Genomic DNA, 13,824 nt, shown 5'->3' on the forward strand with positions numbered 1-13,824 from the left:
TAATTAAAAAAAAAAAAACCAAACCACCCAGACCTGTAAGGGATGAATAACCTTGGTTTTCAAGTCAGTAGAAAAATGGTCAAGTCTTCAAAGGAGCAAAATTATTACTATATTTCATAGTGGTGACTACTCTTGAAGAAATGAAAGGTTTTGTAAGAGTTTCTAGGCTACCAGAACAAAAAAAGTGGAAGAGAAGCATGAAATCCTACACATGATTGTCTTGGGCTGGCTAGGAAAAGTAATTTTTAAGAATATGTGTTGATTTACTAATCCCTCTATAATAGGAAAGATAATTTTGCATATCCATTTAGTTCTTGGTATCCAATGTTGCTCTTAAAATGCTGATGTCTACTTTAAACAAAAAGAGCTTCAAAAAAAGGTCATATAAATGCTTTCAAGTCAACACATGCCACCTTGCTAAATGAGAATACTTGTTAAATTGCTCCGTAATGTACCATAGAGGATAAATTACAACATGCCTTATGTTTAGCAAGTACATAGCTTGTCATACACAGACAAAACAGACACACAGCAAATAGAAAATGGCATTTTAAGTTAACATTTATTATTCTAGCAAACGGAAAAGTTCTGATCCTGCAAACAGCCTGGTACTTAGCTGAGAATACCTGAAATACCAGGAAAAACAATGGCTCAACCCCAGTAACACGTCAAGATGGAAGGAAGCGTTTGTAGCGTGAAAGCCTCTCAGCGTTGGCCATGCACAGACGTTTTGAGCTCTCTGGTTCACAGCTTATTCTGGACAGGTGACCGGCCTGCTGTATTGATTATCCAATAGTCTGTTAGTAGCCGTAATCTTTACCGTCAGCAGCGCATTATCTCAAAGTACCCCACTTGTGCGCATTGGGCAAACTGAGAGGTAAGCAGTGCTACTTCTTACGGTAACTTGTGATACTCTTTACGACAGCCGGCTGGCCTCGTAGCCCTTAGGTGAGAGCAAACGGAGCTCGCAGCAGCACCCGCCCGGGGAACGAAGGGCCCAGCAGGGTTTGGCTAAGCCACGCAGGACGCTAGTTTGGAAGAGATTCACTTTCCCGAGGGGAGCTGGGAGCCCTCACCAGGAGTTCCCCTCGGCGGCAGGCGAGGGCAGGGCGGCCGGCGGCGCCTCAGCCGCTAACGGCTCCGCCGCGCGCCTCCATTCGAACTCGCCCGAGGGGCGGGCACGCGGCTTCCGGCCAGCCGGGCGGCCGCAGTTCCGCGCGGGGGGCGGGGCGGGGCGGGGCGGGGCGCCGCCGCCGGGCTCACGTGGCCGCGCGGCCTCGCCCCGCCCAGGCGGCGCGGCGGAGGCGGCGGCTGCGGCCGGGACCGCCTCCAGTTCGTTCCGCACCCGCCTCTCCTCCGGCCCGGCCCGGCCCGGCCTCGTCGGGAGGATGGTGGGAGCGAGATGAGCCCCGAGCCGGAGCCGCCGCCAGCCCCGGCCCGGGAGGGAGACGACGAGGAGGAGGAGGAGGAGGAGGAGGAGGAGGCGGCGCCGGCGCCGCCGCCGCCTTCCCTCAGCGGTGGCGGCGGCGCCAAGCGGGGCGGCTGCATCATGCTGGTGAAGAGGGTCGGCCTGAAGGCGGGCGGCGGCGCGGTGAGTGCGGGGCGGGGCTGGGGGGCGCTGGGTTCCGTGGGGGGCGGCGGGCGGGCGCCGCGGGCCTTCGGGGCAGCGCCGCGGTGCGAGCCGGGCCGAGCCGAGCCGAGCCGGGCGGCCCGTGGTGGCCAGCGCCCGCCCCGGTCCCCGCCCGTGAGGGGCCAGCAGCCGCCCCCGAGCGTCCTCCGGGTGCCCCCGCGACCCTGGAAGCTTTCTGGAAGTTGGGGTGCGGGGGTGTGTCGGGTTCCCGCCGGCCGCGGCGGGCGGCACCTCGGGCCGGTCCGGCCCCGGGCGTCTCGGCGGCCGCGCCGCCTCGTCTCCGCCAGCCCCGGGTCTCTCTCCCTCTGCCAGCCCCGGCGCGTTCGTTACTGGTTTATCCCGGGCAGAGACGACACCTGTAAGCAGCTGGATGTAAGTAAGCTTTCTTTTAAAATATATAAATCCGAGGTGCCTGGACGTCATGCTTAGTTTTCCTTTGGAGTTCTAGGAGGTGCTTCTGGGTGAGCCGAAACCGTGGAGTTACCACGCCGTTTTAGTAACATGTTGCTCTTTCGGTTTCGTTTCTTTTCACTGCGTTAAGCGTTAAGATGTCTTTGTGCCAATAAAAGGAGCTGGAAAGGAGCCGTCTGTGCGCTCACTTGAAAGCATCTCTAGAAAGGTTGTAAGAGTGGCAGTGGTGCGTAATCGCTTCCCAGCAGAAACGTCTTTCGAGTGGCTTAAGCCTTTCTCTTTCTACCTGCATGCTCACAGGATGACTTTAAAAACAGACCTGAGATGACATCTCCTGAGCCTTCTGCACTGGGTGGGGACAGGTGACTTGTTTCAGGCAGGATGGTCCCGGCTGAGATGATATAACCTATCCTGTGTTGTTGACGGTGAGCCCAGAGCATGAGGTGGGAGTAGGGGAACCCGGGGGAACACACAAAGTGACAAAACAGATGGTCCTGTCATTGACAGTTTTTGAAGGGCCACAGATACAAAACTAGGCAAAGTCTGGCCATGATAAATCCCTTTTGGCAAGTTGAAATCACGTAAATTTTATTTGCAACCTCACTTGCTAGTTCTTTATGCTTTTTTAGACGACATTCATGTTTGGGTGTTCCTGAATAATGTATTTTAATATTAGTTTAATCACAAAAGTAGATATGCTGAAAGCATTGCTTATGCCAAAAGTTTTAAACCACTTATATTTGCGTCAGGGAGCCAACATCTCTTACATGTGTTGCCTACTCTCCCACAGATAAGCATCTCTACTATTGGAGAGAAGATAGTTTACTGTTTTATGTTAATGTGAAGCAAACAAATTTGTAATATCCTTAGCTGAGCATTAATAGTGTAGCATTAATGTGATATCATGGCTGGAGCTCAAGAATGTAAAAAAAATAATCTGGAAGCCATCTGTTTGATATTGTTACTGATTTGTTATTGACTTGTTATTAGATAGAATTAATCATATTCAATTTTAATAGGAATATAGAATTATAAGAAATATTTTAGCAAAAACTATATATATATATATCTATTGCACTTTACACATTTAACCAACAACCAACAGCTGCTGTGAAATCCTCTGTATAACCCTGTACCAAGGCCGGAGGAATTGGCCAAAATCATCTAGTAGGAACATTTAAAACTTAGATAACAAGCTTAAGATTTAAGATAATTTGCATATAGTAGGAGTATATTATAACCTAGAAGAATGTATAAGATGTCAGAATTTCAAATTAATGGGAACTGATAAGTTCTTTATGAAGCAACTTGTAGTTATCTGCCAAAAACCAGTTAGTTACCTGCCACGGGCCAAACTGTGCAGAATCACCTGAAGAAGGTCAAGAAGCGGACAAGTGAGGAAGACTATGAGAGACCACCAGAGGACTCTAGAAGACCACCAGAGACCTTCAATGCGCTTGCGTAAAGGACATTTACATATGCTAATAACTTCCCAGAAGTCTAATGAATATGCATAACATTTCTTGGAAATCTAATGAATAAGTTCAATATAAGGTGTATGATTTTGGTGTTCAGGTGTGCGTAGTTTTTTGAGAGGACTCATCCACGCACCCGGCCGTCAATAAAGAAGTGTCTGCTTATCTACACTAAATTGGTGTTGATAAGTTCTTTATTCTGAGTTTTCTGGCAACAATATCAGTAGGCTCTTTGTCCCTTACTCATATCCGATGAAGGTGTTAAGGTGCTTTTAATATGTGTTTAACCCAGAGAAGATGTAAAAAAGTGTTCTTCTATAGAATTCCTTAGTCAAATAAATTATTTTACGTAAGTTAATTCCGAGGTGACTGTTCCATGCTTCTCATAACAGATCACTTCTGTATTGGAGTCTTTTCAGTTCTCTTTTAGAAATGGTTCTGTCTTCCAAAAAGCAGGTTGGACTCCTTCAAGAAGTGAAGCTGATGTCTGCTGTATGGTATATTTGCTGTTCAAGGTTTGTGTACAGCAGCTCCTATTTAGGACTATAGATATGTATGATGCAGTAACACAATCTGAAGTCAGAATAGGGAGGTAACTCTAGAAAATGCCTGTTAACTTTTTGGTTAAGAAATGTAAGCTTTCAGTTTTATCGGCATGGGTGACATGGTGTAAAAAAAAGGGTGATGTCATTATATAGAAGAAAAAACAAATGAATTTATTTAAATATGAACAGAGGGTAGGAAATGGAGGGTACCGGTAGAGAAACTTTAAAAAAATTAAAGAACTTTGATTTCTCTCTCTAACTTTGAAGAACAGTAAAACACAAATGGAAAATAAATCCATAACCGATGAGGGTGCTCACCTGTTTTTTTGTTAATGGATGGAATGTTTGTTGAAGTTGGATTAAGGATTAAAATAATGCTTTTAAGTACTTAAAATACGCTGTTTTATCAGTGTGACAGTTTAGCTTCTAAATGACATATATTCTCAATTTATAGAATTATCTCAGGTTTTGCTTCCTGCGTGGGTTTTTTGCACCCTCCCTCCTAGTTGTGCCCTTAAGGGATTTTGTGTTCCTGTAATGCATCTCCTACAAGAGAGAAGGACATGGGGCTCTAGCCTCATCTTCTGTACATTGATATAGCAGTAAAGCAATTATACTTACATCAGCTTAGGGTCTGCTTCACAATTCCTGACTGAACAGTCTGTTTCCTGCTTTGTTACTGCAGTTCCTGCACTTCCCTGTGATTCTCATGTGGCTGTCATATTGCTAGAACTCTCTCTGCCTTTATTGAAAGAGCTTATTCAGGCTAAAATATGAGGGGCTGGATCATCTCTTTATATGTAATTGCAGAGATCTCCCTGGTATCAGTGGGTGTGCATCCCTGGCATTTGGAAGTGGAAGCTTGCCCTTTGGGCTGCTGATGAAGAAGTAAATACAGAAGTGAAATTTTGGTGAGCTGCTTCTTTGGTCTGTGAAGGATGTTTTCATTTAAATTTTTATTCTGATTGTTTTGTCACATCAGATCAGTAGTACAAAGTGGAAGAGTATGACCAAGTCTGTCAGGTTGCGCAAGGCTTTCTCCCTTTACACCTCCAGTTTGGGAGTAAGAAGCTTCTGGTTTTTGATTTATCTGTAACTAACTTCACCCTGTTGAATGCATTGGCTTCACTGATTTGAAGAACTAAAATATAAATGCTGAACAAATGACTCTTTAAGAATTGAGTTACTGGCTCAAAGCTAATAAGAACAATAGTATAAGTAAATTCCACTGGAATTAAATCAGTTTCCGTTGGCTGTATTACTCAGATTTCAGTGAGCTTCAGAAATTGAAGTAAATGATGCCATGGACATTTTGTTACTGGTTGTGCAATCTTGTTCTATCTGAATTCTGAACACTGGTAGTATAAACCTTAGCGTGACATTCAGAATATTCGTACCACATACTTCATTTCTATGCAACCTATTGTCAGTAAAATAATGCCATACTAAGGAAGCTTTTTAGGAATATACAGTACCGTACTGTTTAAATAAAGTGCTGTTATGGGAGCAGTCCCAAAATGGGATATCTAAGGAGAAAACACACCTATGTACCTCCTTGAGAATTAATCATATATTAGTTTCATGTTCTTGGATGCTATAAAATGCCCAACACCTCTGTGTTTTTTAGAAATGAAATGTTAAAACTGTACATCTTGGAAGTTTGCCAGCCTTTATTCATTAAACTGTTTTACACAGTGGAGCAGAACTGGTATATACCCAAAGAATTACAGGTTTTTACCCTTACTGCTAGCATTTTTCTTTTAAAAACTTGTGGTGGTGCAATACTTCATAAAAAATACAGTATGGTGAAACTGAGGCAGCATGATTAAATGTTACGAGACTTTACTGAAACACCTTTGTCCAGTAAGTTGATTTCTTAAATTTCTTGCTTGTAAGATTTAGATTGAATCGCTGGTAGTAAGTACATTGTCCAAATCAGCAGTTTGAGTGTTTAGTCCTTTGTGGAGCACTATTTTCTTTCACACAAAAATTATTTTTCCTGTTAAATCTGAATAATTGGAGATAAACAGTGTTGTCTTCTCAAGGTTACCACTGTTATTCTGAATCTTCCCATCATGTTAAATTAACACTGACTCTGAACCATTACCAGGAGTGATTAGCTGCTGTCTTTGAAAATGAATCACTCTTGGTTATATTCATGCTGATAGGGCATTTTTGCTGTTCTGAGTTTGCTGGTACTGATCCTCCAGGTTCTAGCAGTCTGGAAGGTTTTGTGACCAGAGAGAAGTATGCTAGGCTAGAGCAATAGAAAATCACATAAATAAGACTGGGTATTTTAGTATTGAAGATCCAAACTTAACCACTGGGCAGTGAGCTTGAGTAATTATCTGTCCCATTAAGAAGCATGTGAATTAACTAAGCAGTCTGCTTTTAGAGGAATTTCTCAGTGTCATACATCTTTCTACATTTTAGGAAGAAAACTAGAGCAGTGGATAAATCAGCTTGCAATTTGGTGTAGCGTAATATGCTTGTTAAATATTATTTCTGTAAGAAGTAGTTCAATTAGACAATGCAGTACTGTCTAAAGCTGAGCTTTCAGAATGTGGCAGGGCATATGGCAATTGTTCTCTTGGATGCTCTTCCTACCCTCGATGGCCTTAGTGTCAAAGACTGAACCAGAAATAGTGTTTTCATATTTTACGTTCCTCAGAAGATTCCTGCTTCATAAATTTGTTCAGTCTACGCAGGAATGTGTTCCCAGCAGAAAAAGTGATGTGGCAAGACATTTCAGACCCATGTGAAGTGCCATGCAATTTAAACTTGCTGTCTTGGGTCCTGCTTTACTTATTTCTTGCATTTTAGTGTGAGAAGGCATTGACAATTGTTCTCTCTTCACACCCTTCATCTCACTACCACTTCAATAAATCCCAGTTGTATCTTTCTGCAGAGGTTTTGACTGCAGCTTGGAGGAACCAACTTCAGCATTCCTCCGTACCTTTGGCAATGTTCTTTATCCTTCTCTGGGCCTCTTTCATTTGCGCTTCTGTAAAATAGACTATTCTACAGTGTGTATTGCTTAAAGCTTCTGGGCAAAACAAGCAGTCATGGGATAAAAGGGAGGATCTTTACATAGATCTAATAAAAGTGGTTAGAACGTTAGAAGCGGAGGGTTAGCAAGGAAGGCACATCACATGTTTATGCAGTAATATAATGATAATCTTTTTCCTAACAGGGTGTATCTTTGAATACACTTTTGTAAACCACTGCTGAATGCTAAACTGGTGTCTTTCATGGAACGGTTTTCTCCAGGATCCCATTCCTAAGTAGCAGTCATCCTGTATGAGGAATTAAAATTTTTTTTTCATGTTTGCATTAGTTAAATTTATCTACATTAATTTTAATCTGCCATTTAATTTGTTTTACTGATGCCATCAGCTTCTGATGTTCTTCACCATTGCCCTCTAAGTTTTCTAAAGTGAATTGCGTTTTGTCATCAGTGAACTTTGTCACTTTGCTTTCACCCTTTTTACAGCTCAGTTATGAATGTGTTGAACTACATAGGCCCCAGGACAGAGCACTGGGACTCATGTGGTAACTTCCCTCTGCTGTGAAAAGATTGTTGGTTTTTTTTATACTGTTTCTTTTTTACCTTTTTTTTTTAACTTTTTAATTCCTGTGAAGAGTTTGCACCCTTTTCTGCTTGCATTAAGAGCCTTTGATGAGGGTCTGTGAGTACCTTTACTTGAATTTTCAGAAGGCTTATTAATGTGATCTCCCTTACCCGTACAGGTTCTTTTGAGAACTCCAGGATTTTTTTAATAAGGTATAATTTCTCTTCACAAAATCTGTGCAGGCTTTTCCATTTGGAACTAGTTGTGGTTCTGAGACCTGTGGAATACGACTTAGCCTAGCTTTTTCTTGAGAGAGTGCATCATGATCTTACTGTCCAGTTACAGATCTGCTTAAAGTGTTTCTTTTGCAATGGAAATACAAGTTTGAATAATGTATGAGCTGAATTAGTTATGATTTATATTTTAGCTCACAAGGCACATCTAAAATGCTAAAGGCTGTGCGGTTTTGTGAAGTGCTTTCACTTGCGTTCTCTGTATTTTTTTGCACTGCATACAAGTTACATGTCTTAGACTGGGGTTTATACACATAATCACTTGGTGATTGCTTCATGTGACAAAGGCAGCTAAGGTCTTCAGGGTGCTTTTTGCACTTGAGTGAATTCTTGCCAGTTCCAACAAATGGGGCATTTGTGGGGAACAGTTGGAATTAAGGTGGTTCCTAAGTACTTCTGTTTGAAAATTAGGTAAACATGCAATATGCCTAGAGAGCTACCTGGGTAATACGTGTGAAGAAAAGAGCATCCATAATGTAGTGAGATGGATTGGTAGCCTAATATTTGTGCTAGAATAAGCTAAAATGATTAAATAGTGATGTAGTGAAGCATACCAGGAAAAGTTTGCATTTGAAATGGTTGAACTTGGGGGAGAAACTAAGAAAATAGCAATGAAGATAAATGTGGAATCGGAATGCACTTTATAACTTGGCATGAACTTCAAGGTCTGAATGATTCATACATGAAAGCATGTTTCTCAGTGTTTTACTGATTCTCATAGTTCAGTTCTTTGTTTTCTTGTGTCCTGGGTTCAGCTGGGATAGAGTTAATTTTTACAGGAACCTGGGAGGTGGGGGCATAGCCGGGGCAGCTGACCTGAACTAGCCCAGGAGCTATTCCATACCATGGGACATCATGCTCAGTATATAAATGGGGAGCGGGCTGGGGGGTGGTCTCTGTTTTCGGTGGGGGAAGTGGCGGAGCGTCAGGTCCCGGGTGGTGAGCAGTTGCACTGTGCATCACTCTTTTTGTATACTTTTTTTTTCATTAGTGCCGTTGTTGTTGTTGTAATCTCTTTGTGTTTGTCCCAGTAAACTGCCTTTATCCCAACCCTCGAGGTTCCAGTTTCTTTTTCTTTTTTCTCTCCTCCGTCTCCTCCCCATCCCACCGGAGGGGGGCGAAGGAGTGAGCGAGCGGCTGCGTGGTCCTTTGTTACCGGCTGGGCTGAAACCACGACATCTTGAAACCATGACAGTTGACATAGTGAATTGCAGTGCAGGTGGTTGTATAAAAAAGAAAAGTACTTGTAGCAGTTAATTTTTGTAGGGGGAGAATGTTTCTGTAGATAATTTTTTAAAGTAAGAAAACTTCATACTAATGCATTTGAATGTTGGTTTACATACTGTAGAGGGACAGTGAGTGCTGTTTGCAAAGTAGTCTTTGTACTGGAAGTAGAACAAGCAACTAGCAGGATCCCCTGGGAGACCCTACTGCTTGGCGGGAAAGAATTTCCCGGAGGAGAGTGGGGGCAGAAAGGGGTGATTGTCTGTTCAGCAGTCCAGTTTGAGTTTGGTTGTTATCTTTGTGAGAGATAACAGGTTTATTCCACTGGGGAGGTACCAGGGAGATCTCTTCCTCCTCAGGGCAGGATCAGCTGTGAGGCCTGAGCAGGTTGCTTAGGGCTTTTCCAGTTGGGTATTGAAACTCCAGCTCTGGGCATGCTACGTAGGAGCACCCTCATGGGAGAAAAAAAGCATCCTGTATTTATCCATTAGAGTCTTTGTCTTAATCTGCCTGGCAGGACTATATGGCCTGCATCAAAATGTGAAAAGTTTGAAAAAGCGCTCTGGAGGACTTCAGGATTTGAACAGTGAGAAGTGGTTTTGTTCGGAAATATGTATGTTGCTTAAGAGAAACAAAGAGTTAAGCATGTTTGAAATTGGATGTTAAGATGTTTTTGTAGCCATTCGAACAATTTTAATTGTTAAATTACAGACTTGAATTAACAGAGATAGTTACCTAAAAGTTGTGCAAATAAATTAATACCATCAATTCTAGCTTTGCTCTGAAGATTTGGCACTGGCTATAAAACTGCATCTTGCTGTGGAGTATTTTAGGGTGAATTGTACTAGCTCTCCTTCAAAATGTCTAAGATAAGATATTCTTACTGATACTAAATTGCAATTTTTCCTCCTTTTCTATGAGCATTTCCCTGCCAGCTGGATTTATGATCTTGACATCTTCTCATGGGTTTATTAATGTTCAACAGCTGTGTTCTGCTTTAAAAAAAAAAAAAATTTGTATTGCACCCCAGTAGTTCTCCTTGTTGTCTTCAGATTAACTTTTAGGTTTATTGTGCCTCCGATAAAGGCAGAAGAAAAAATTTTTCTTTTTAGACTTTGGTATAGGCGAAAAGAAGCATAGAAAGAGCAGAAGGGCAAAACTGGAGAAGTAGCAGATATTTTGTTAGAACTTCTAGGACTTTGGATGTATAATGATGGCCTTAAACTTTTATTGTTAAGCATTTGAGATTATGTAATGTTTTGCTCATTATTGATTATGCAAGTATAATAGCTTGACCAGCAGCTGCATTTGAAAGCCATAGTAATGTTCATACATAGTTTCTCAGCCCACACACTGGGCTGTCATATGAAGATGATCTGTGTGGATAGAAAATAAGCCTGTAAGAGTTTTAAGACTTTCCTGATGGCACTTCATTTTTAACATTAAGACTTTAAAATCTGGGGGTGGGTTGTGATGAAAGCAACTTGTATGTTGACCGTATCTGCGCTATTTCTGAAATTCTACTTACATCTTTTTAACCATAAAAAATTCAGTAGGTTGTCCCCATATTGTCTAGTTCAAGAAGCCTAAAGCTCTTTGTGCTTAAGTTTGTAACTGTTTTTCACATATGTGTCTCAAGTTCATTCTTTATGTAAATTGCATGCAGTTGTGTTCTGTTGCAAAGTATTTTCTCAATATAGAAATAAGCCACAACCATTAGTTCTGGGGTAGCTTCATCTTAAAATCAAGTGTGAAGTGTTTATAGAAAGCTCTTTGATTTTTAAATGAGTAAAGAGTTTTTGTTGCTTTTCTATCAGTGGTCCAGACTGTGTACGTCATCAGTCATAAACTATTTTCTTTTCTTGAAAATAACTTGATGCTTGATTAAACATTGAAAGCTTTTGTGTTAAGAGCCTTTAGGAACTACAGGAAAGATGGACATCCAGAAGTAAGTATCTGCATTGGTCCATTTGACGATGTCAGTGAATTTTCCTGTTTGCATTATTTTAGTTTCCTGGTAAAGCCATTTCCACAAGTGTTCTTTAATTAATCTAGGTATTTAGGGCTTTCTCAGAAAACTGAAAATCATCAACTACAGTCTTATGTGGATCATAGATTGGTAGCTATTGGTATATCTGATGTCGGATGCTTGACTTCATTTTGACAGGTACATGTTCCTTTCAGGATTTAAATTCTACTTTTCCAGGTTATGTCTTGAATCCAAAAGGCTATAGAGATTTATGGGTTTCTAGTACAGTGCAGCTATCTGTAAGCTGCAAGATACCGCCAAATGATTCGCAGACTGTTTTAATATCCAAGAAATACTAATTTAGGCTCAGTACAGCAAAAATACTTTTCTTCCACAGAAGTTTTTAAATGACTTCTGAGGAAAAAAACATGCATGCCTTTTTGAATGTGTATGTACATCATCTTTCTGGTGAACTATGTAAATCTCAGATTAAATTTGCATGTAATAAAAACATTATGAAAAAAACCCAAACAAACACTCCAAAACTTCATTTTTAGTGGCATTAGAACTCTTTCTTGAATGCATACTAGAGGTTTATTGCCCAACATCATGCCTAGTGATATAGAGGTGGGAGGGAAGTAAAGTAGAGGCAGGAGAAAGGCTGGGGAGTCCCTTACTCTCTGCTGTAAAATTTGCCTTTTCCGGAGGAAGCTCCTGTGGAAGGGATCTTCAGACTTTAGTGTGATCTATGTTAAGTGCTAGTCTGAGTGATATACATCTTGGCAAAAAAATACTCTTAAAATTGTTATCCCATTACATTGTGTAGAAGTACTTGCAGTCATCTTATATGAGGAAGATTTTTGACACCCTCCCCCCACCCCAGTCTTCAGAATCTTTGCTATTTAGAGATAAAAAATTGCATGGTAACCTACAGAGAAATGTTAATAATGCTTGAAAGTTATCAGCCTCTCACAGATAATCTTTGATCTATGATATTATCATATTGTTTCCCAGGAGAAATCCTCAAGCTTTGAACCAAGCTTCGATGTAGAAAATAATTTGAATCTTAGTGGCTAGAAGAAATGCTGTCTGCATTACTTTTAGTTAGCTGCTACAAGTTTTGATAAACTGATAGATTTAAAAATTATTAGAGATCTGGGCACTTAGACTGTCCAGGCAGTAGGGATTTCCTTAAAAATCTTTACTGTAGGCTGTTAGCTTAAATGAATTTTGTAATACAAGTGTTTTCTAAACCTGTAATTCCTACCAATCTAGATGAAAGGTACTGAGTAGGGGACAGACATTACATGTGTGTCTGCTCTGCTCTTTGTTGTAGGCTGTCCTGACTTATTTTTGAGTTCACTGGGATACCCTGAGTTTCATGTTCTCCATACTCTCCACCTGCTGAAATGACAGTCTGGTTGATACTTGTCACTAGATGGTATCTCTTCAACTGAATCATGCATTATTAGATTGCCCAATGTGCAACAGAAGCGTCCTTTTATATTTTGGGTAAACTTCAGTTGTGATGGGAGTATCAGATCAGAGAGCTGTACTGCTCCTTTCTAAGAACTGCTAGCCTTGTGGGAGTGTAATGGCTTTGGATTTGCTAGAAACACTGAAAAAACAATCTTCTACAGGGTAAAGGTGAGGGGAAAGAGTAATTTTAGAACCCAAAAACTTTGTAAAACAGTTATTGTGGCAAGGAGCATATAGAAATGAAACAAAGCAGCAGTTCTGGTTAAATCTGCTTTACTCAAGGCTTCTGCCTGGTTCGTCTAAATAAAAAGATTCTAGATCTTTTGTCTGGGATCGAGTTTTTGGGTCTTGAATGGCAGCAGTTTCAACAGCATCGTGAGCACTTCCATAGTTTGCTAATTCTTCCTGGCATTACTTGTTGACCAGTAGAATAGCTCCTGGGTCTCTAGTCTATGGGCACACAAGAGCAATGCGATCAGTTGGTCTGCAGTCGACAGAAAGCAGTTGTACAGATGGCGTAAGCTGCCCCTTCTTTTCTTGTGCTTTGGCAGTTTCAAATACAAAAATTGGTGCTTTTCTGATTATGTGTATTGTCATCGTTTTGTTGTAATGGTGATGTGATCTTTATAAAGCAGATCTGTTTTGTTGCCAGTTGTGGAGGTAGCAGGGAGAGTTACCCCCTTTGTTACACTGCTGTGGAAGGCTTGTGAATAGTGATCAAGGGGGAGGAAGCCTAAAGGCAAACTGGAGATGGGAGCAGTACAGAGCACTGTCAGGAATGGGGAAAATAATTCTTTTCAGTCAGCAAGAGTTCGAGGGAACAAAATTCCTCAATTTCCCTGGAGATTTTTAGGTTTTTTGTAATAACTTTTCTCCACCCTTGTTTGGCTTATTATTATTCCCAATGGCTTGGTAATAGGTCATCCTGAAAGCTGGTTATACTCAAAATATGTTTGTAAGTGATCTTTGCACATGTAATGAACTGGATGTGTACAACCACTGCATGTGTTTTTCTTTCTTAGCAACAAGGTATTGGTCGACCAAGCGTATACCATGCGGTGGTGGTCATATTTCTAGAATTCTTTGCCTGGGGGCTGTTGACAACTCCAATGCTAACGGTAAGTATCAGCTCTCATCTTGGCAGTAATGACAAAAGTTAACTTGCTAATTCGTAGGGATCAGGGTTTTAATTTGTTTTACTCTTCCTGCTTACCTCATTAACTGAA

The 13,824-nt window shown here is 41.3% G+C and overlaps 1 protein-coding gene across 1 annotated transcript in view; it reads left to right on the forward strand.

The window, feature by feature from the left end:
• Nucleotides 1–1,329: 1,329 nt before the first annotated feature.
• Nucleotides 1,330–13,824, forward strand: part of MFSD14B (major facilitator superfamily domain containing 14B) — a 33,985-nt gene continuing 21,490 nt past the window's right edge. The window contains exons 1-3 of the mRNA XM_049796188.1: nt 1,330–1,591; nt 1,943–2,002; nt 13,621–13,716. Coding sequence (XP_049652145.1) covers nt 1,403–1,591; nt 1,943–2,002; nt 13,621–13,716 — 345 coding nt within the window. The 5' untranslated portion in view covers nt 1,330–1,402. The remainder of the gene's footprint in view (nt 1,592–1,942; nt 2,003–13,620; nt 13,717–13,824) is intronic.

The sequence above is a fragment of the Accipiter gentilis genome, chromosome Z (genome assembly GCF_929443795.1).
Source record: "Accipiter gentilis chromosome Z, bAccGen1.1, whole genome shotgun sequence".
NCBI lineage: Eukaryota > Metazoa > Chordata > Aves > Accipitriformes > Accipitridae > Astur > Astur gentilis.